General features: G+C 43.1%; 2 protein-coding genes, 1 non-coding gene and 1 pseudogene across 8 annotated transcripts in view; 3 read left to right on the top strand and 1 right to left on the bottom strand.

Moving 5' to 3' along the window:
• The window catches only part of WBP4 (WW domain binding protein 4), a 33,846-nt gene extending 32,539 nt beyond the window's left edge, over window positions 1-1,307 (bottom strand). The window contains exon 1 of one of the 3 annotated variants that reach the window (XM_058276620.1): window positions 976-1,307. In XM_058276620.1, the coding sequence (XP_058132603.1) occupies window positions 976-1,292 (317 nt within the window). In that variant the 5' untranslated portion in view covers window positions 1,293-1,307. Of the gene's footprint in view, window positions 1-474; window positions 826-975 lie in introns of those variants that run through there. The other 2 variants (XM_058276621.1, XM_012526880.4) reach the window with 2 other exon arrangements.
• ELF1 (E74 like ETS transcription factor 1) overlaps window positions 746-22,439 on the top strand; it is a 183,517-nt gene continuing 161,823 nt past the window's right edge. For 2 of the 4 annotated variants that reach the window (XM_058276616.2, XM_058276609.2), the window contains exon 1: window positions 746-1,039. The gene's annotated coding sequence lies outside the window, so the exon portion shown is untranslated. Of the gene's footprint in view, window positions 1,040-1,119; window positions 1,257-22,439 lie in introns of those variants that run through there. The other 2 variants (XM_058276614.1, XM_058276607.1) reach the window with 1 other exon arrangement.
• TRNAE-UUC (transfer RNA glutamic acid (anticodon UUC)) lies at window positions 1,287-1,358 on the top strand. The gene has a single exon. It is a non-coding gene; the product is annotated as a tRNA-Glu (tRNA).
• On the top strand, window positions 9,752-11,187 carry LOC101442488 (serine/threonine-protein kinase pim-1 pseudogene; annotated as a pseudogene).

Raw genomic sequence — 22,439 nt, 5'->3', positions numbered from 1 at the left:
GTATAGACACCATCAGTAGATAACAATTTGTTCTTGAGTCTCAAGGAAAGAAAGAGTTGGCATAGTGATACGACCGCCCCGCCTTCCCAGGTCGTCAGTACTCTCTCCTGCGCGGGCGGCTTCCCGCGAGCGGGGAGGCGGCAGCTGGTGGCAGCCCAAGACTAGTTTCACAATACTTTAGGGTCCGAGTGTTTCAGACCAAAAAGGGGGGCTGCGACACCACTGCGAGGGGGGAGGCGCACCTTCGCCGCGCCGCCGCCGGCCCGTCAGTCTCCCACCCCGGGGTCCGAGCCCCACGCCCCCAGGGTGCCGGGAGGACCTGGCTTCCAAGTCTGGGGCCGACCGCGGGCCAGTTAAGAGCACGTCACGCCTCGGCGAGGAGTGGGAACGGGAATAGGGGTGGGGAGACGCGGCGGAGAAACGCCGGTTCTCAGAAACACGTCTCGTTGTTTAGGTTCTGAGACCCAAACTCACATGACTGCGCCAACCGTTCCGTGAATAGCCCGGGTCCAGCTCTCCGCGCAAACGAGTCGGAACGCGACCCGCCTCGAGGCCGTCCCCAGCCCCGGAGCCCGAACGTCGCCCTCAGTCTCCGGACCAGCAATCCCCGGCTTCCCACTACGGGTGCCCAGAGGCTCCAACCCGCGTTCGAATTCTCCTCCTCCTCCCCTCCCCCTACAGGGCGGTACTCCGGGTTCTCAGAGGTGGGGTCGGTATAAAGGGGTTGAGGTCACGCGAAGGGGCGAAAGCGGGACGGGATCTGAACAGGAGAACGAGAACCTGGAGCCTCGACCCCCACCCCCCCGTGTCACCCCGCCTTCTCCCTTTACTCCCTTCGTATCCACGACCCTCCACCCTCCTTCTAGGCTCGCTGGCTGGTGGCCAAAGAGCTCTCGCGCCGCCTCCGCCCCGAACGCAACCAGCTGTTCCCAGAGACGTCGCCGCCCTCAACTTTGCCTACAAGTCCGCACGCACTTTGACCAGCGAAGGAATCCGGACCTGTAGGCTGGGGGGCCGTTGGCGGAGTTAAAAAAGAAAGGTGAAAGAGCTGGTTCCGGGGTCCGCGAGGTGCTGAGCTTCGCCTTGGAACTTGCCTTGGGCGGCAGAGCGGCCCCGCCCCTCCCCCACGGCCGCGCGCGGCCTCCCCCCTCGCGAGCGCGTGGACGGCGGCGGCCGCAGCTCGAGGGGCGTCGCGGCGGCGGGAGTGGCGGCGCCTGGGCTGTAACGACGGCAGCGGCGGCGCGGGCGCTTGTCAGGTGGGTCGCGGCGGTGTCCTCAGCAGCGCTTCCCATATGGTCTAGCGGTTAGGATTCCTGGTTTTCACCCAGGCGGCCCGGGTTCGACTCCCGGTATGGGAAAGTTGTGGAGCTTCCTTTTGCCATCTGCACAGCAAAATGAGTTTATTTTCCACGGCACTAACACTTTCCCCGTCCCCGTGTCGTGTGCGGTCATTTGGAAGAAAGACAGTAAGTGTAGTGAGTGGCGCTCGTAACCGGGGCTGCCGCCGTGGGAGCCACGAGAGCTGGCGCCGCCGGGGCCGAGGAGCGAGAGCGCTCGGGGCTCCTTTTTCTCCGGGGCGGCCAGGCAGGAGTTTCGCTTTTTCCCGGGCCGCGTCCCCCTCCTCCTGCGCCGGGCGGTGGATTTCCCCCCTCTCCTGGGGGTGATGATTAACTCCGGCTTGGAGTTACCGCCTCCCAGCCGGCCCCTCGGACCCACACCCTCCGCGGCCGCCCCCTCCCGGCGGCCCCCAGGGCTTGCCCGCGCCGCCGCGCCCCCGGCCTCGCGCCGCGCGAGTTGACGACAGCAGCCCCCGCCACCCCCGGGAGCCCCGCGCGCCCTTCCGCAGCCTCCCGGGGACCGCGCGCGGGCCGGCGCGAGATCCCCGGCGGCGTGGCGGGACGGGCGCGCCTCCCCGACTGCGCGGCCCGGGACGCCGCCGGGCCTGGCCGCGTGTCCGCCTCGGCCGAGCCCTGCCCGGCCCCGAGGCCGGCCTGCGAGCTCAGCCCCGCGCAGCTCGCAGCTGCCATCCCAGAGTCGACCACAGAATGAGTGCGTTTTGCTTAGGAAGATCTCTGGGGGAGGGATTTTTTTTTTTTTTCTTCCCTCCTCTCTTTTTATAAACGATCTGCGGAGAAGAAAAATACCGGGATGATGAGATGTCTTTAAAGAAGAAAATTGACTTTTTGAAGGGGCTGATGTTTTGAGCTCTGCGGATAGAAAATCCCCGGGTGGGGTGGGACTTGGAAGAGAGAAAATTGGCAGGAGGCTGGGAAGGGGAGGTTATAACAAAGTTTCACTGTATTTTTAAATATAGAAGCCCTGTGTTTATTACAAAGAAGGGGTAGCTGTGTCAGCAGCATGTGAGCTGTAAATGAAACAAAAGCGTTATCTTTAAATGCAAGCTGAAATTAGAAAATAGGGTCAGCTATAATGTTTAGTCTATTGGGCCTTTCGGAACAAATGAAGAAGAAAGAAGTGACTTGTAGATGGGTCAGCGCAGTTACTAAGAACCGAAGTTTTTGTTCATGTGCGTTCCCACATTATTCTTTATACTTTTAATTGCTAGGTTAATTTTGAAGCGGTCTGTTAAAATGATCTGCATGGTTGATTAATTGGTTTTATATTGTAAAACAGTCTCCAACTAGAAATATTTTGTCATTTTCATTAATAGAAATGCATGTATTCCAGGCATCACTAGGTGCTTTTTGATAGTTACTGATGTTTAGGTTCTTCATGTTAGGAGGTAGTGAGAGAATTCTGAACGAAATTATACTTTGGCCCCTGTTATTAACTGTGGGCTTGTGGAGATCTTGATTCACTTCTCTGTGCTCTGGATTTAGAGCCATATAGTCTTCATAATACGTATCATTCACAAACTTAAGATGGAGTTGCAAGTATTGTTGAGCAATTCTTGAATAGGTAATGAAAGTGGAAAAGTTTTTTTTAAATTAGGAGGGGTATTATTTGTCATTGTTAAGGAAACAATTACAAAGAATTAGGCCTGGCTTTCCTAGGAAGGAAGGAAAAGTGACCTTTGCTTTAATTGTCTCCAGAGACGGCCTAACTTAGTAATAACTCCTTACTGTATTTTACCAAACTAGTGCTGAAATGGATATTATTTTCAACTAAGCGTCTGTTAATTGCAAAGAGCCATACTCAGTCCTGGGGATTGAGCCCAGGAGAGTAGTTGGGTGACAACATCTCTGTCCAAGACATTGACTCATCTTATGGATAGCTTCGTATTAGGCAGAAAGTGGTGAGGCAGCATCCGAGGTGCAGAAGTGCTGTGGAAGCACCGAGTAAGGGATCACCTCTGCTCCTGGAAGAGGACTGTGGAAGAGGTATGGAAGGGGAGAGTGTTGGCTCTGGCCTTGAAGAACAGGTTGGATTTCCCCTGCTAGGGGATGTGAATCATCGCAGTCCGTTGGGTGGGGGTACTAGTTTGAGAACAGCAAGTCATCTGGTTTGGTGGGAGAGCCATGGAAATGAGCTAAGGAGGTAGAGAGGACTTTTAACTAGACTTTATAGGTAATGGACTTTTTAAATCAAGGATGTGACATTTTATGTTACTAGAGTTATAAAGACATGTTTTGGCCTCTTTGAAAAACTTAAATATAGCAGTTATATGTGAAAAAAATTCTTGTTTCAAAAGATTCCAATAATACAGAAACATGTAGAATATTTTGTACCCCTCAGTTTTATGTTTGGGAATTAAATAAAAATTTTCAGTTAGTAGAATGGAGAAGAGAAATTAGTGTTCAATTTTAAAGAATAAAATCTAAGTTTAAACTATGGGAATGAGCTACAGCTAGATTCTTACTGGTTTGCCATATTCTGAGAGCTCCTAATTATTCTTAGTAGGGCATATACCTTAAATTTGTGAGTATTTGTTTATGCTTGTTACATGTTACTAAAACATTTTTGACAGTCATTTATGTTTTCTCTTGGACCACAAAATAAAGTGATACAGATTGACTAGCATGAACTGACCTACACTGTCTCTCTAATGTTTACTTTTATGAAATCAAAAGATATTTGAAAATTCAATAAATGTTTGCAGAAGTGAACACCTGTATTGAAAGGACTGTGAGAGTTTAAAAAATGATTATGATGTTTTGGGTTAAAATCCAGCATAATGTATCCAACCTTATCTAAAGTCTGCTTACCTCCTCAACTTCATCACCTACCTTCTTTGCCTCTTTGTTATCCTTCAGCCACACTGGTTTCCTTTTTGTTCCCTGAACACTTGCCAAATGTCTTGTTGTCTCGGTTTCATTACTTGCTGTTCCCTCTGCCTGTAATATTCTCATCTTAGGTTGGCATTACCTTTACAGAGAGATCATCTCTGACCACCCTGGCGAGACCCTCCTTTCTCTGGTTACTTTCTATGTCTTTACTGTTTTATGTTTTTCTTTGTACTTGTTATCTGAAATTAACCTGTTTGTTTCTGTTTATTTGTTCTCTTCAACTATAAGTGCCAGGCACTAGGAATATATTATATAGTGAGAAATTCTTGTTTTTATAACATTCAAAGAATAGTGGAGAAATTGGAACCCTCACACACTGCCGGAAAACTAGTCTACTCTTCCTTAAAAAGTTAAACATAAAATTACTATATGACCCAGCACTTCCACTCCTAGGTATATATATATCCCCAGGAGAACTGAAGACTTATCTCACCAAAAACTTGTTCATGAATATTTATAGGAATATTATTCATAAACAAAATGTAGAAACAATCTAAATGTCCATTGACTGATGAATGGATAAATATGGCACATCCGTTCAATGGAATGTTATTTAGCAGTAAAACGGAATGAAGTACTGATACATAGCACAACATGGATTAATCTTAAAAACATGCTAAGCGAAAGAAGGCAGACATAAAAGACCACATATTGTATTTATATGAAGTGTCTAGAATAGGCAAAGCAATAGAGAAGAAATATTAATAGTTGCCAAGGATTGGGGGAGGAGAGATGGGAAGTGACAGCTAATGTAGGTACAGGGCTTCTTTTGGGGGTGATTAAAATGTTCTAAAATTAGATTTATAACCATGGTTGTACAACTTTAAAAAAACAGCTGTACAGTTTAAATTGTAAACTTTTTGGTATGTAAATTATATCATTAAAAATATTCAAACAATAGAAAGCATAGAATATTTTGTCCCTTTGGATATTATATTTATCATTTGAATAGTACATATTTAAAAAGTATGGGGAAGCGAATGTGGCTGTACTGACAGAGTGTCCGGCTACCACATGGGAGGTCTAGGGTTCAAACCCAGGGCCTCCTGGCCCATGTGTTTAGCTGGCCCACGTGCAGTGCTGCTGCAGTGCTGCCGTGTGCGAGGAGTGCCGTGCCACACAGGGGTGTCCCTCGTGTAGGGGAGCCCCACACACAAGGAGTGCACCCCTCAAGGAGAGCTGCCCCGTGTGGAAAAAAAAAAAGTACAGGCCGCCCAGGAGTGGTGCTGCACACACGGAGAGCTGATATAGCAAGATGATGCAACAAAAAAAACAAAACAAAACAGATTCCCAGTGCCGCTGACAAGAATGCAAGTGGACACAGAACACCACGCAGCGAATGGACACAGAGAGCACACAACGGGGGGGCGGGGGGAGAGGAGAAGGGGAGAGAAGTAAATAAAAGAAATCTTTAAAAAAAATTTAAAAATAAAAAGTATACTGGAAGGGGGTGATTGTGGCTTAAGCAGTTGAGCGCCAGCCTCCCCCATGGGAGGTCCTGGGTTCAGTTCCTGATGCCTCTTAAAGAAGATGAGCAAGACAGTGAACTGGCGTGGTGAGCTGATGCAATGAGAGACACTGTAAGCAGGGAGCAAATGTGGCTCAAGCAATTGGGTGTCTCTCTCCCACTTGGGAGTTCCTGGGTTTGGTTCTTGGTGCCTCCTGAAAAAGAAGTAAGAAGAAAGGAGATAAGCAGACACAGAGAGCATATAATGAACAGACAGAGTAGACAGCGACCACAAACAATGAGGGGGGAAGTAATAAATATTAAAAAAAAAAAAAAAAGAGCAAAAACAAATGAGAGCAGATGTGGCTCAAGCAGTCAGGTGCCCACCTCCCACATGAGAGGTCCTGTGTTTGGTTCCTGGTACCTCCTAAGAAAAATCAAACAGGCAAGGAGAAGACATCAAGCAGACAACCCAACAACCCAAAGAGCAAACAGAGGGGGGGCGTTAAATAATATTACTGGAATAATTTAACACTGACATGCTTGTCTCCAGATAGCTTCAGGCCTGCTCAGTGAATAACTGATAAAGAAGGTGAGACAAGTATGCAGATAATTAGGATACAGTACCTACTGTGATTAACAATACTCAGATGGGACTAAACCAAGGATCAGAAGGGCTTGAAAATCCCCAAATGTATCTGGATATGTGTGCGGGAGTAGGGAAGTGCCTCCTCAAGGAGGCAGTGTTTGAGGTGGGATCTGAAGGCTTGTTAGACTTTTTGCTGGTAGAAATGGAAGGCATCAAGTAGAAGCTTTCATGCACGAGTGGAGGCACATTAACAGCTGCTAGCACATTTTGGCTGAGCTGAGGGTACAAGTAGGATAGGCATGGTAAATAAGGCTGCAATATTAGATTAGGGTCTGTAGCAGACAATGTCAGTGTTCTGCCCAGATCTCCTGTGGTGTCTTTTTACCATCTCCCCAACCCCTAGTGTGCTTTCAGTGGCCCATACTTTGGAGGAGATTTATTTATCTCTAACCCTTTCTGCTTCCAGCACTCAGCCCCTGACTGTACTGTCAGGAATGTGACTTTGGAACTGACTTTGACTTGTTCTCTGTATCACTAGCCACTTGAAGTAGTGCTTAGATCCTGGTGAGCATTCAGGAAATATTTAAAGGAATAAATAAAACTAGGAGGCTGCAAGGTCTCTTCAAAGAGGAGTTTATTTTAAACCCCTTTTGACTCTTTCATAGATTTTAGAAGGTATTTTTGTGTCCTCAGGTTCTTGAATTTTGGGCTAAGGAGTTAATTTAGCCAGAAGGGATTTCTGGTAAGATGACAGGTGTTTTAACAAAATTAATTTGGTGGTAGCATGCAGGATGAATTGGAGGACAGGAGAATTATGTCTATGGTATCCATCCCCACCTTTCCGTTACTGTTCTCACTCTCCCTAGTTAGGCCTTGACCAAAATCGGGACTGCGCAGTACAGTAGGACCTTCACACAGCTCTCCTCACACAGCTCTCCTCACGGCTGGTCTTGCCCCAGTTAGGGAGAAAATAGGAAGTATCTGATTCAAGAGGTACATTGAAGGAAAAAAATTCCTAGGCTTCCAGGATGTAGGAGAACAAAGAGATGTCAAAGTGAATACTATTTAAAGAACTAGAGAAGTTAGAAGGTTCTTTGGTCAGGGGAGGACAGGCAGTTTTTGGTCTCAGGGTTGGTTAGATAAGAGTAAATTATTGGCATATAGTTGTATATGTGTGTTGTGGCTTTTTAAAAAAAACACTAAAGTTGTAGGTTTAACATATAGAAAATGCAGAATCCTCCCCGCCCCCCAGTGTTAGCACCTTGCATTAGTGGGGTACCTTTATTACAAATGATGAAAAAAATAGTATTACAATTGTATTACCAACTATGATCCACACATTAGGGTTCACTGTGTTGTACAGTCCCATGGTTTAAAAATGAAAAAGAGTATACTGTATATACAATCTAAAATTTCCCCCTTAGCCACAATCAAATAAGTTAGTTCAGACCTGTTAATTATGTTTGCAATGTTGTGCTGTCATCACCACTCGCCATTACCAAAACGTGTTCCATCTTTTTTTTTAAAGATATATTTATTTATTTCTCTCCTCTCTCCCTTCCCCCTGCCCCAGTTGTCTGTTCTCTGTGTCTATTTTGCTGCGTGTTCTTTTTCCACTTCTGTTGTTGTCAGCGGCACAGGAATCTTGTCTCTTTTTGTTACGTCATCTTGGTGTGTGCGGCGCCATTCCTGGGCAGGCTGAAATTTCTTTCGCTCTGGGCGGCTCTCCTTACTGGGTGTACTCCTTGGGCGTGGGGCTCCCCTACGCTGGGGACACCCCGGTGCGGCAGGGCACTCCTTGCGCGCATCAGCACTGCGCATGGGCCAGCTCCACACGGGTCAAGGAGCCCGAGGTTTGAACCGCATGCCTCCCATGTGGTAGACGGACACCCTAACTACTAGGCCAAGTCTGCTTCCCTGTCACATCTTTTTGAATACTGAAATTCTACGTTGAAACCAAAGACAAAGTTAAGACTATGTGACTGCCACCCTGTGGACAATATAACTTATAACTAAAACCCTTAAAAATTACAATAAAACTACAATATATTGTCATTTACTGATTTAGAACTGGTTATGATTCTTCCACCTTGGTGCATGCCACTATGCTCATTAAATAGAAATCTCATTAAACTGAAATTAGTTTGTTTTCTGTGCTTTTTATAAGGCTCTAAAATAAAATCAGACATAAAGAGTTGCAAAGAAATTAAAGAATTTTGTTTATATGACATATTTCCTTGCTCCAGAAATTTCACATTGAAGGATTTGTTTTTGTAAAACTTTATGGCATGTAGGCCTGTTTTATGATGGTCCTCTTTTTTCCTTTCTGTTTTACTAATTTTTTGGTAACCTCTTCTATAACACATATGGTATAGTCCTTGAGATTTCTGTTTCTTCATAAATATGTGAAAATTCCTGTTTTTAAAAACTAAGTAAAAGTGGCATTCCCTCTTCATTTTTATGTAATTGGTTCTTTTTTTTTTTTTTAAAGATTTATTTATTTCTCTCCCCTTCTCCCCCAGCCCCAGCCCCAGTTGTCTGTTCTCTGTGTCTTTTTGCTGCATCTTCTTTGTCCGAGGCATGGGAATCTGTATTTCTTTTTGTTGCATCAGCTCTCCGTGTGTGCGGCGCCATTCCTGGGCAGGCTGCTCTTTCTTTCCCGCTGGGCGGCTCTCCTTACATGGGCTTCCCTACGTGGGGGACACCCCTGCGTGGCGCGGCACTCCCTGCGCGCATCAGCACTGCGCATAGGCCAGCTCCCAGCTCCACACAGGTCAAGGAGGCCCGGGGTTTGAACCGCGGACCTCCCATGTGGTAGATGGACGCCCTAATCACTGGGCCAAGTCCGCTTTCCTGTAATTGATTCTTATTGTTAAAAATTCTACATGCTTTGATGAATTACCTTAGTTGTATTTAGGTAAGTGAATTTGGGTTTGTATTATGTGTTATTTAGAAGGGCAGTCTGCTCACAAATTAAACAGTGGTAAACTAGTTTGACTCGAAATGAAATGGTGATTGTGAAAGACTTATTTACTCTCTTCAACTCAGGAATCGTTCAGTCTTGAACTATACAAAATAAAACTTTCCCAGCAGATGAACTGTTTACAGCCAATTATGTTAAATGGCTTACACACTTGAATTCCCTGAGGTGTCAGGAGGGATGGGTTAGCCATTTAGCCCTTGAAATTTGGCTCACCGGTACAGCATAGGTGGGTTGAAGCAGGATTCTGAGGTCAGCAATTTTAAGTTCTTTCAGAACATGATAATATGGTATTAATTGAACTCCTAGACCCTTAAGTTACTTGCTACTTCTGCTTAATGACCTCACTTTTGGTATTGGAGACATTTTCAAATATAATGTTAAAAGGTTTTAGATACTTCAATTCTGTCAGTTTTCTGAAAAAAGTAAAGGTACAGGCTTGTGCATTATTTTTCAAAATTATTTGCTACATCTATATCTTAGTCTGTAGTTGACATTGAGATTTTGGATGTTTAAAATGCAGATATTTATCTAGGTCCACAAAGTATGTACCATATAAAAAATAGTATTATTTAGATATTGGTAAAGAAGAGTAACTTTCAGGGGCTGTGGTGGTGGAGGAGGCCTCAGTGGACTTGGCAACAGTGGTGGCAGTGGTGGGACCAGCAGCGGCAGCTCTGAGACCCCGGTCTGGCAGCGTAGTGCATTGCCACCAGCCCTCCACATGTCCACTTGTCCTCTGACTCGCTCTCAGCACCAGCCCCCGTGCCAGCCGCAGCCTCAGCTCTTCCTGCCACTCCTCCAAGCACCATGCCTAGACTGACACTCTGGAGGTTGGGATACTCTGTCCAAAATCAACTCTCTTGCCCACCTGTGCCCACGCCCTGCAACGACCTGCAACACCACCAACCTGGTGCCCAGCAAGGAGAAGGAAGGCCAGGCGTGCCCCTGTTGGGCAGCAGCAATTGGGCACTGTACTCAGGCATTTGTGTCGCCGACGACTTGCCGGTGGCTATCCAGCACGTGGAGAAGGACCAGATTTCCAACAGGAGAACTGCCCACTGGCACCTGAGTGTCCATGGAAATGGTCCTGTTGAAGCAGGTTAGCTCGGGCTTCCCTGGCTTCATTAGGCTCCTGGACTGGTTTTAGAGGCCTGACAGTTTCATTCTGGTCCTGGAGAGGCCCGAGCTGGTGCAAGACCTTTTAGGCTTTATCACAGAAAGGAGGGCCCTGCAGGAGCAGCTTCTTCTGGCAGGTGCTGGAGGCTGTGCTGCACTGCCACAGCTGTGGGGTGCTCCACAGGGACATCGAGGACGAGAACATCCTTATCAACCTCAGTTACGGCCCGCTCAAGCTCATTGACTTCGGATCCTGGGCGCTACTCAACGACACCGTCTACACGGACTCGATGGGACCCGAGTATATAGTCCTCTGGAGTGGGTCTGCTACCATCGCTACCATGACAGGTTGGCAGCAGTCCCTGGGGATCCCGCTGTACTATACGGTCTGTGGAGATGTTCCTTTTGAGCACGATGAGGAGATCATCAGGTGACAGGTGTTCTTCAGAGTGTCACTATCTCATTGGATGGTGCTTGGCCCTGCGACCATCAGATCAGCCACACTTCAAGAAATCCCGAACCACCCATGGATGAAGATGTCCTCCCACCACAAGAAACTGCTGAGATCCATCTCCACAGCCTGTCACCAGAATCCAAAAAATAGCAAATTTTCCAGCAGGTTCTCCTCCCCCTCTCAGTCAGATGCTTTAAGGAGGGGATGCTTCTGTCCCCAGCTTACCAAATACCATTGATACTTCTTGCCGAGCAGGACAGTGCTTGATACAGGAATGACATTTATGATTTATTCCAGACCCCAGGCCCCTGGAGGCACCCTCCTGACGTGGGGAGAAAGGACTCCACTCCAGACACCCTGGGCCTCACCTCCTTAGATGCCCACTCCTTCTTATAGGTGTCCAGCATTGCTGGGCTTCTGCAGAACCGCGGGGGTGGGGGTGGGTCAGCCCTGTGCCATGGAACTGTTCTCTTCATCATGAGTTCCACTGAATGCTGGGATGGGTCAGGAAACAGGCTGGGATGGGCTAGGACCAAGCACCATTTTAACTCCCTGTCATCTCTTCTGACTCTTCTGAGTGCCTTCTGCAGGGACTCTGGCTGTGCTGGGAGAAATACGTGAACTTGCCTCTTTTACCTGCTGCTTCTCCAAGAATCTGCCTGGGGTTGGTTCCTTCTCCCCCCTGTCCCCCCATCCTTTATGTGAAAGGTGCCGTGAAAGAGGCTACAGGTCCAAGCACTGTGCCACCTGCCCTTTTTCTGTCTCTAGTAAAACTCTAAGTGAACTGGTCTTTCTTCTTGGTTTTTACTTAAGTGTTTCAAAGCCAAGACCTCACATACAAATGCACAAACAATGCAAATCAACCTAAAAACTGTAAATGTGTGTACAGTTGGCCTGGTAGTATACAAAGGATTGATATAATTTTTTTATTTTTATCTGTTTTTGTTTGTTTTTGAAAGATGCACATTCAAACCTGGAGGTCAGTGTTATGTATGTGTGTGTGTGTGTGTGTGTATGTATGTATGTATGTTGGTTCCCTTCCTGCTCCAAGCTTCTATGGCTGCTGTCTTCGTTTTCTTTCCTTCTTTCCTTCTCTGATTTGGGGACCTTTGGGGGAAGGCTGTGATGCTTGCTCTGTTTGTGGGGTGATGGGACTCAGGCAGGACAGCTGCTTCAGCTCCCTGACTGCTCTGGGACCCCTGCCCACCTACCCAAGTGGGTCTGGGTTCTGTGGGTGATGGGAGAAGGGTAGTTGCTGACTTGTATATAGAGGACAGATTTATGAAAAGCGGTTCTGGGTGGTAAGCCTTTTAGATCCTCTCTGGGGCTGTTTTGAGCAGCATGTAGCCTGCCGTGTTTATAAGTGAAATACAGTACAGGGAATAAAAGGGATCTTGTTATTTTTTATACTGGGTGTTTTTTTTTTAATGGAAACCTTTTGTCTTAAAAAAAAAAAACTTTCAAAGTATTTCCTGTTCTCTTTGCTCTTTACCTAAGCATTGGAATGAAATCAGTTAACATTAGAAATGGTTGGAGATAAGTTCATGTTTTATTACTTTAATAGTTTCATTAGCACAACATCCCTTTTAAAACTGTGATATCGAATTTAATACTTATGTAAAGAAATTTTTAGTTTAACATTTAACCTACAGTTAAGAAACTTAATTACACAGTATCTGCCTCTTTATGGTGATATTTATTTTAGGCTGAATGGTAGCTTTCCCTTTTGCTTTTTATATCTGGGTTCATGTTCACAAATATAAACAAAACATTTTGCTCTTTGAAGAGTGATTACAACATAGATGACTTCAACTTGGAAAAAGCATTTTAATAACTTGTGAAATTTTTCTGTGTGTATTGGGTGTGTGAAAATTTAATTGGTCTTATTTATTTGCTCTTAATATTTATTAGAAAAGTTTCGAGCTTACAAACTAATCATGGGTAATGTGAAGAGTTCCCATACATCATTCCTCCACCAACACCTAGCATTACTGTGGAACATTTGATACAGATTATGAAAGAACATCATCAAAATATTTCCAGTAACTATGATCCATAGCTTACAATTGGTATATTTTTTCCATATACCCACCTTTTATTAACATTATGTATTAGTATTATACATTTGTTATAGTTCGTGAGAGAATGCTCTCATATTTGTGCTATTAACCACAGTCCATCCATGACATGATTCCCTGTGTTACACAGTCCCGGGCCTTGTACCATCCATCCAAAGACGTCTCTCATTTTTAAATTTTATTTTATTTTTAAAATATTTGTTTATTTATTTCTCCCCCCTCCCTCCATTGTCTGCTCTCTATGTCCATTTGCTGTGTGTTCTTCTGTGTCTGTTTGTATTTTCATTAGGTGGCTCTGGGAACTGATGCTGGGACTTTCTGGAGAGAGAGAGAGAGGTGATCATTCTCTTGCACCATCTCAGCTCCCTTCTCTTTTATTTTTGAACAGTAGGTATTCTTAGATGTCACTGTTAAATAAATATCTTTACTTTAAAACTTTTTGTGCTTTATGTATATTTTAATCCCTGAAGAGGTACTTAGCTAGCTACTAATCAGAAGGTCTTGCTAGATTATTTTACCTCTTCTTTGTAGTTTAATCTTTAATTTAGCAAAAATTTCTTTTGAATTCAGACTACCAAGACCAGAATACATTTCTGATTCAGGATGTCTTGGTGTATTTTGTTCTTTTTGAAGCTTTTTATATGTTTTAAAATTTAATCCAATGTTTAATTCAAGCTTTTTCAAGGTCCTAATGGGATTTGTTTTACCTTAGCTTTCCTGGTATCTGTGTTGTATACCCTCTCATGTCTAGGCTCGTGGATGACTCTTTTAACTGAATGGGATGGGATTCTGTCACTGAATCATCCCCTGAATAGTGCAGGCACTGGCCCAATTGGAAAAACTGAAGTAGAAAATAGTACAGGAAGGGTATGACCAGAGGTGAAATTTATATAGTAAGGTGTCCCAGTGCAGAGTTTGGAGGAAGGGGGGAGTGTCCTGATGGGAGGCAGAACATAAGCTTGAGGAATTCAGAGCTCTGAGCAGGCAGTTGGCTGGTGGAGAATTTCAGGTATGAATAGGAATGCCTGTCTTTTATTTGTTCCCCCTTGTTTTTGTGTCATTACACACGAACCACAATTTTATTTTCCTTTAAAATCTTGCTTTGAAAGACTTTTTTTCTTTTGCATTGTCAATACCTTCTAGAATGTTTTCTTTAATTTATGGTGCATATTATTTGGACGTGCAAACTGTGATTAAGAGTGAAAAGCTTCTACAAAGGGATATAGTTACTAATTTCTCCAATATTTGAATGTTAGGTGCTGGGGATATAAGATTGAATAATGCAGCCGTGATCCCCATGGAGTTTATAGTTTAGCAGGAAAGACAGATATTGAAAAGTAAAAAGTGTGCTTTAGTGTTTCATGAATAGCAGAGACCGCTTAGTGGGAGGGAAAGAGGCCGGATTGGGAAGGTATCTATATTAGTCAGCCAAAGGGGTTGCTGATGGAAAGTTGACTTTTATAAAGGGTATTTATTTGGGGTAAAAGCTTACAAGACTCTAAAGAGCTCATTTCAAGGTTGCTTCCTCACCATAATCCTTTGCTACATGTTGAAGTGAGGTAGTTGGTGAGCTCTGTGAAGGTTTGGGCTCCCCCCTCTAGGCTTGTCTCTAGGCCTTCCTTTATCAGTCTCAGGTGTCTTCCCAAAGTCAGCTGTAACCTGTGAGGCAAATGGTACATCTCTCCCTGAGGCTTTAGCTGTTTTAGCCTTCTCTTTTCTATCACATGGCAGGCAGATTGAAATGATGAAGTTCTCTCCTGGTGTCTGTGGAGCTCTCTCTTCCTGTGTGTCTTCTTGAGTGAGTGTCAGCTTACCATCGGGGCAGGGACTTAACCTGAGTTACACCCTACTGACTTGGTCAAATCAAGCCCTAATCTTAACATAATTTAATCAAAGACACCTCAGCTGAATCTAATACAGTCAAAGGGTATCACCTCCAGAGGAACAGACCAATTTACAATCATAATCCTTATCTTTTTTGGTGTTCATAAATAATCTCAAACTGCCACAGCATCCCTGAGTAAATCACGTTTAAATAGAGACCTGAGGGATGAGTTGGCTAGAAGGGGAAGAAATGCTCTAAAACAGGAAAGAAAGGTCATACTCTGGAAGATGAAGAAAGGACTGGAAGATTGTAATATACAAAGTGAAATATGATGGGAGATGAGGATAGCAGGTATCAGAACATGTAAGGCATTGTAGGCCAGGTTAAGCATTTTGCATTTTATCTTAAACAGAATGGGAAGACATAGATAGATTTTGAGCCAGGAAGCATGGAGGAATGGAGTGAAATGAAAGTAAGGAGACGTCTTGTTTCTTCCCGCTTCTGTTGTCAGCAGCACGAGAAGTGTGGGCGGTGCCATTCCTGGGCAGGCTGCACTTTTCTTTTGTGCTGGGCGGCTCTCCTTACAGGCGCACTCCTTGCGCGTGAGGCGTACTCCTTGCGCGTGAGGCGTACTCCTTGCGCGTGGGGCGTACTCCTTGCGCGTGGGGCGTACTCCTTGCGCGTGGGGTGTACTCCTTGTGCGTGGGGCTCCCCTACGCGGGGGACACCCCTGCGTGGCAGGGCACTCCTTGCGTGCATCAGCACTGCGCATGGGCCAGCTCCACACGGGTCAAGGAGGCCCGGGGTTTGAACCGCGGACCTCCCATGTGGTAGACGGATGCCCTAACCACTGGGCCAAGTCCGTTTCCCCAATATGGCTTTTAAATGCAAGTTACCTACTTAATTTGGTGTTTAAATGTTGGAGGGAAAAATGGTGCAGGTGGACTCACTGAGATGATATATTGGTTGCTAATGTGGCCATTAAATACAGTAAGATATTATTAAAGGGTGAATTTAAAGACTTTCTCCAGTTTTAGTAAGCACAGGTGGTTTCCCTTTTATACTTTGACATGGTAGTTGAAGGCCTTTGAACTGAATCTCCAGTGATCTCCAGTGTTTTAGGATGAAGTAGAAGAGGTAGGTAGAGAAGTAAGAATTGGGGGAAAACCAGGAAAAAACATAGTTTCTGAGAAGCCACACCAGTGTTTCAAGAGGATCAATGGTGTCTATAGGCCTAACAATGAATTCTGCAAGTGTTGATTGGATTTAGCTATGTGGAGTTCCTTGACTTTAGTTATATTCAGTGACATAATAGGGGCAGTATTAGATTAGAATGGTTTAAATAATGAGTGGGAGATGAAGAAATGGAGTCAGAGAGTATAGACAAGTCTTTGAGGAAGTTTGGCTATAAAGTGGAGGAGTGAGAAAGAAAGTTACATGTGAGTAGGCAGCTGGGGGTTGAGTGTTGGGCTGTCAAATCATGGAGGGCTTTTTGTGTTTTTTTTAAAGGGAAAACTTGAATTTAAGTTTTATCTTTTTTAGGTTCTATGAAGTATTTGAAATCTATGTTAAACACTTTACTGATTCCTTAAACAGGATTTACTGAATAAAATGTATCTTTTCCACTGACAATCTAGATATGGTATCTTGGGACTATGTACACACCCAGTGCTACCAGGAATGCTGAGGTACAAAGGTTTGTCACTAGGTAAATTCTGGTCATCTAGGAAGTTTATAAAAGTAGAGATTCTTGGGTCTATCTATGACCTATTAAATTTAAGTCTTTAGGGTAGGTCTCAGGAATATGTGTATGTTTGTGCATTTTCTTGGATGAGTCTCATGCAACTGGTCTGTGGATTAGCTTTGAAGAATTGTTGCCGCAAGACTGCTTTGATTTAAAGTCTTACTGAATGCTTTAAAAAATCTCTACCGTGATGATTAGATGAGGTATATATGTCAAGCATTTAGCAAGGAAAGATTTTCAAAATTTTATCTGAGTATATGATTAGGGCAGGTACAGATTTTAAAATTTCTTTTCTTAGGATGAAACGAGCTTGATCTTTTATCCCCCCCATAATTTTTAAAGGGATGCATGTATGTAGCTTCAAAAAAAATACAATTTACAAAAATGATGTGGTAGGGGGTTGGGAGTGGGTTATATGGGAACTTACGTTTTTTGTTTTTTTAATGTAACATTCCTTGTGATTTATTGAATAAATAAATGCAATACCAAAAAAAATAATAAAAGAAATACATGGTCAATGTAAGTAATTCTTTGGTCACTTTTCACACTTTTTTGTTCCTCTATACACTCTAGCCATGGTGTTTCCTTTCTGTTTCTTGAATATTGCTCAGCTCTTTCTTGCCGTTTACCTTTATTTGCTCTTATAATTTGTTACTCTGCTTAGAGTATTCCTCCCCAGCCTCTTTACAGTACTGGTTCCTTATCCTTTAGGCTCTCAGATCAGCCTCCCTTTTCAGGGAGCTCAATCCTAATCGCTTTGTTTTGGCCACCTCAACCTTTATGTCACTTTGTTGATTTCCTTTCTACTTCTCTGTACTAGAATATAATCTGCTTGTGGGCAGGGACCATGACTGAATTGTTTACCACTGTTTTTGTTTGTTTTTGAGGTACTGGGTGCTGGAGATTGAACCCGTTACTTCCTATGTGGGAAGCTGGCACTCAACCACTGAGCCACATCGGCTTTGCTTCCCTGAGTTGATTTTATCATTTGTTTTGCTTGTTGTTTGTTTGTTTTTTCAGGGTTCACAGGGAACCAAACCTGGAATTTCCCATGTGAGAGGTAGGCACTCAACTGCTTGAGCCGCATCCTCGCTCCCCACTTGTTTTTTGTTTGTTTGTTTGTTTTTTAGGAGTTACTGGGGATTAAACCGGGGACCTGATACATGCCAAGCAGGCACTCAACCACTGAGCTACACATACCACTGTATCTTGAGTCTACAGAATAGTGCCAGGCATGTATTAGCTACTTAAATACCATATAACAGATTCAAATAGTACAAATCATAAAAATCTTACACTAGCATAAGTACTATTAACTTTAATTGACCATTATTTCAGATAATGAAGTGTAGACCATGCCTGTATAAATATTGTGTGATTATACATACTGTTTTCTAACTTGAATATTTCACTTAAATGTATCTTGGAAAATTTTCCATGTCTGTACCATTTTATATAGATAAACTTTTTTTTTTGGTCTACTCGTTTATTATTTGAGTCTTCCAAGCTTAACTGTATACTTCAGGATGCCAGGGCCTATATTTTGCTCACCTCAGTACAATTAGAACTTTGATACAATCAGAACTTATAAAAACTCAGCCTATTTATAAGTGGGGAGATGATTTATTCTTCAGGATTCAACACTAAGGAGAAGCAGACGTGGCTCAGGCAACTGGGGTCCTGCCTGCCCCATGGGAGGTTGCTGGTTTGGATCCTGGTGCCTCCTGAAGAAGACAGCGAGCTGGTGTGACCAGCAAGCATGGCAAGCTGACACAGTAAGCTGATGTAACAAGAGACCTGGGCAGGAAAAACATAATGAAAAACACAACATAGCAGGGAACAGAGGTGGCTCAAGCAGTTAGGCACCTCTCTCCCACATCAGAGGTCCCGGGTTCAGCTCCCAGTGCCTCCTAAAGAAATGAGGAAGAAGAACAGACACAGCAAGTAAAACACAAAAGGGGGTGGGGAGAAATAAATAAATAAAATAAGTCTTTATTGCAAAAAAGTTCAATACTCAGTGAACATTTGCAGTGTGCTGTACCAAGCTTCTCTGTACATAACTGGGTCAATTTTGATACCACCCTATGTGTTATTACATACAGCCCCATTTTACAGGCTAAGTGATAGTAGTTAATGTTCACCTATTACTGTAGTTGGTGATTTTGATGGCCTCTTGTCACTCCCTTGGCCACCTTCTGACTTTAGTCACAGCTTTGACTGGCTTCTTGACCATGACTCCCTCATTCATGTACCTTAATAATGACTTTCACTAACTAAATGGTATGGATCATTTAAAATAATACTGTGCTGTGACAACTATCTACATTTTTGCATATGTATTTTGTTTGAATAAATTTTTAGGACTGAAAATGCTGGGTGAAGAGATTTGTATTAAGGCTTGTTAATAGTGAAATTGCCTTCTGGAATGATACTCTTTTACTCTCATGGTTGGAGTATGAGAGCATTTGCTTTCTCTCTAATCATTTAAATCTTTGCTAAATTAGTAGGTGAAAAATGAGGTTTTTTTTCTTGCTCTGAAGTTGTGGGAATGATCATCTTTCCCTGTATTTGGCCACATTTCTTTTGTGAAGTGACTTCATACCCTATGCCCATTTTTTTCTGTAGCTTTTTTCTTCCCAGATTTTATTATGAAAGTTTAAGAATACTACAGCAAAATTGAAAGAATTTTACAATGAACATAAATATACCCGCTACCTAGATTTTACCATTACCATCTGTGGCAGTTTGAGATTATTTATGAATCCTCAGAAAGCTTATGTGTGTAACTGTTCTATTCCTCTGGGTATGATACCCTTTGAATGCATTAGATTCAGCTGACATGTCTTGATTAAATTATCTTTTAGCATTGGGGCTTTGATTGGACCATGTTAATAGGGTGTGACTCAGGGTTGAGTCCCTGCCCCCTTTGTGGGCTGATATAAATGGACACTCACTCAAGAAGATGGAAACGTGGCAGAGGAGAGAACTTTGAGCCTGTGGCCCTAGGAGAGAGATGAGCCATTTGCCTGATAGTTTGCAGCTGAGCCAGGAAAGAAAAAAGCCCTATGCTAGCCAGTAGCTGAGAGAGAGAAAGATTCAGCCCTTGCACAGATGGCCTGCTATCTTGCTTCAACACATGGCAACTGACTTTGGTGCAAAAGCAACCTTGAGTTGGACTCTTTAGGGCCTTGTAACTGTAAACTTTTATCCCAAATAAATACCCTTTATAAAAGCCACCCAATTTCTGGTACTTTGTGTCAGCACCTTGTGACTGACTAATAAACTATCTTACAATATTTTCCTTACCCACATTTTTCTTTCCTTCTTCCCTCCCTCCATTAAATACCTTACTTAGAATGCATATCAGAGTTTCCTATTTATTTATTTATTTTATTTTGAGGTAAAATTTACATAAAATAAAATCCATGAATCTTTTTGCTTTAAACATTTTAACTTAAAACATAGGATTGAATGTTCATTTGTCAATCTTGATGAAGGGAATATGTCTTTCTTTGAGAATGGACTTGCTGTTACAGTTATTTATTGTATTTTTCATTTGCATCTACAGTTTATTGCCTTGGATTTCTAGTTTTGGCTTTTTCTGAGGAGCAAGAAGTTTGTCTTTTGTAAAGCATTGCTGAGTCCTGACAAGTATATTCATCTCTGTAAGCCAAACCTAAGAATAGAGGTATTCTTTTCCTTTTTTAAAAAGATTTTTATAGTATTTTGCCCCTAGTTTTCTCTTTTGTCTTTAGCTTTGGTTATGGTGCTTTTAAATTTATTTTCCAGTTTTTAAAATTTATATATATATTTTTTTATTAGAGAAGTTGTGAGCTTACTAAACAATCATGCATAAGTTAAGAATTCCCATATATCACCCCTCCACCACCTTGCATTACTCTGGAACATTTGTTACAGATTATGAAAAAACATGAAAATATTACTACTTAATATGGTCCATACTTACATTTGGTATTTTTTCCCCATGCATCCCCCTTTTATTAGCACCATATATTTGTATTGTACATTAGTTATAGTTCATGAGAGAATGCATTCATATTTGTGCTGTTGACCACAGTCCATCATCTGCCATGTGGTTCAATATGCTATACAGTCCATGCCTTATACCTTCCATCCAAAATATACACTGAGTGGCTCTCTCTTTCATCACAGAGTTGTGCAGGCATTGCCGCAGTAAATTTTTGAACATTTCCCTTAGTCCTAAGTAAAAAATCCCTTATACCCCCATTATTGACCCTTAGCATTGTTATAGTATCTTCTTTGACACTGATGCAACAATATTACAGTATTGCTGTTATCTGTAGCCCATAAGTTACATTAATTTATTTTCCCCATCTCCATATTCTTTTTTTTACCTAAGCGGAAAAACAAATCTTTATTGTCTAGAAATACATATAAAAGCCAATGGTAGATGCTGTTCTCTCATTTCCCCATCTTATTCCTCTTCTTCCACTCCTCTGATATAAAGGACATTATTATACCTTATTAAAACTTCACCCACGTGTCTGGATAATGCCCCATCTATGTATTCTTGTGTATTTGCAAGCTAGCAAGTTCATATAGCCATCTACAGATACCAGTAGCTCTTGTACTCCATTCCCCACTTAAATTCCACCATCACAGGTTTTCCTGTTAATCCATTCAGGAAAGGTTTAGAATTGAGGAGTAAACTCATCACAACTACTGGAGAATGCTGCAGGCCACTCTCCGCCCACCGTGCTGTCTCTTGTCTCTTGTGACTGGAATAGCTACCATCTCCATATTCTTTCCACCTTGTAAAAGTGACATACAGTTGTTTATAGAAGAATATTCTTGTAGTTGTACACGAACCACAATCCTCATCCCCTGCTAGGTTCACTAAGTTATTCATTTCTAGATTATTTTCTAACCTTTATGTCCCTAGACTACCTGTGATGGTTAGGCTAATGTGTCAACCAGTTGTTTGGCCAAGTAGACACTAGGCTAATTGTAATACAAAGGCATTTCATGGACTTGAATCATCAGTGAGTTGATTATATCTGTAATAGTGTGAGGAGATTGTCATCAGCATTGAGTGATGTCTCATCTAATCAGGAGAAGCGATTTCAGCGTTCAGAAAGGAAATTCCCATCTCTACTTCATACTGCCAGGGTCTCTTGGGAAAGTCATCAATGACCTTCAACAGAGTTCCTGGCTTGCAGCCTGCCCAACGTAATTTGGACTTGTGCTTCCCCAAGGTTGCATGAGACAATTTTATAAAATCTCATACTATTTACAGGTATTTCCTGTTCTATTTCCCTAGAGAACCCTGACTAATATGTTACCCCTTTTAGCCACAGTCACATTCATAAACCAGCTGTGTTATTTATCCTTACTATGTGTTACCATTAACTCTATCCATTTCCACACTTTAACATTCAAGCTAATAAAAAATTCTACATATATTAAACATCAGAACCCTTCTTAAAGTTCATCCTATCTACTGGTAACCTGTACTCTAGATTTTAACTCCATGTGTATTCTTTGTATTTTAGTTCATATTAGTGAGACCGTACAATATTTGTCCTTTTTTTTTTTAAGGAGGTACTGGGATTTGAACCCAGTACCTTGTACATGGGAAGGAGACGCTCAACCCCTGAACTACATCCACTTCCCAATGAGAGTTGGTTTTTCCATTTATTTTATTTTTTTATTATTTATTTATTTATTTATTTATTTAATTCCCCTCCCCTACCCCAGTTGTCTGTTTTCTGTGTCTTTTTGCTGCATCTTGTTTCTTTGTCTGCTTCTGTTGTCATCAGCGGCACGGGAAGTGTGGGCGGCGCCATTCCTCGGCAGGCTGCTTCCTTCTTCGCGCTGGGCGGCTCTCCTTATGGGTGCACTCCTTGCGCGTGGGGCTCCCCTACGCGGGGGACACCCCTGTGTAGCATGTCACTCCTTGCGCTCATCAGCACTG

This window comes from Dasypus novemcinctus, chromosome 15, assembly GCF_030445035.2.
Source record: "Dasypus novemcinctus isolate mDasNov1 chromosome 15, mDasNov1.1.hap2, whole genome shotgun sequence".
NCBI classification, from domain to species: domain Eukaryota; kingdom Metazoa; phylum Chordata; class Mammalia; order Cingulata; family Dasypodidae; genus Dasypus; species Dasypus novemcinctus.
The sequence above is the reverse complement of the archived record's forward strand: the minus strand, read 5'-3'. Positions and strand labels throughout refer to the sequence as shown.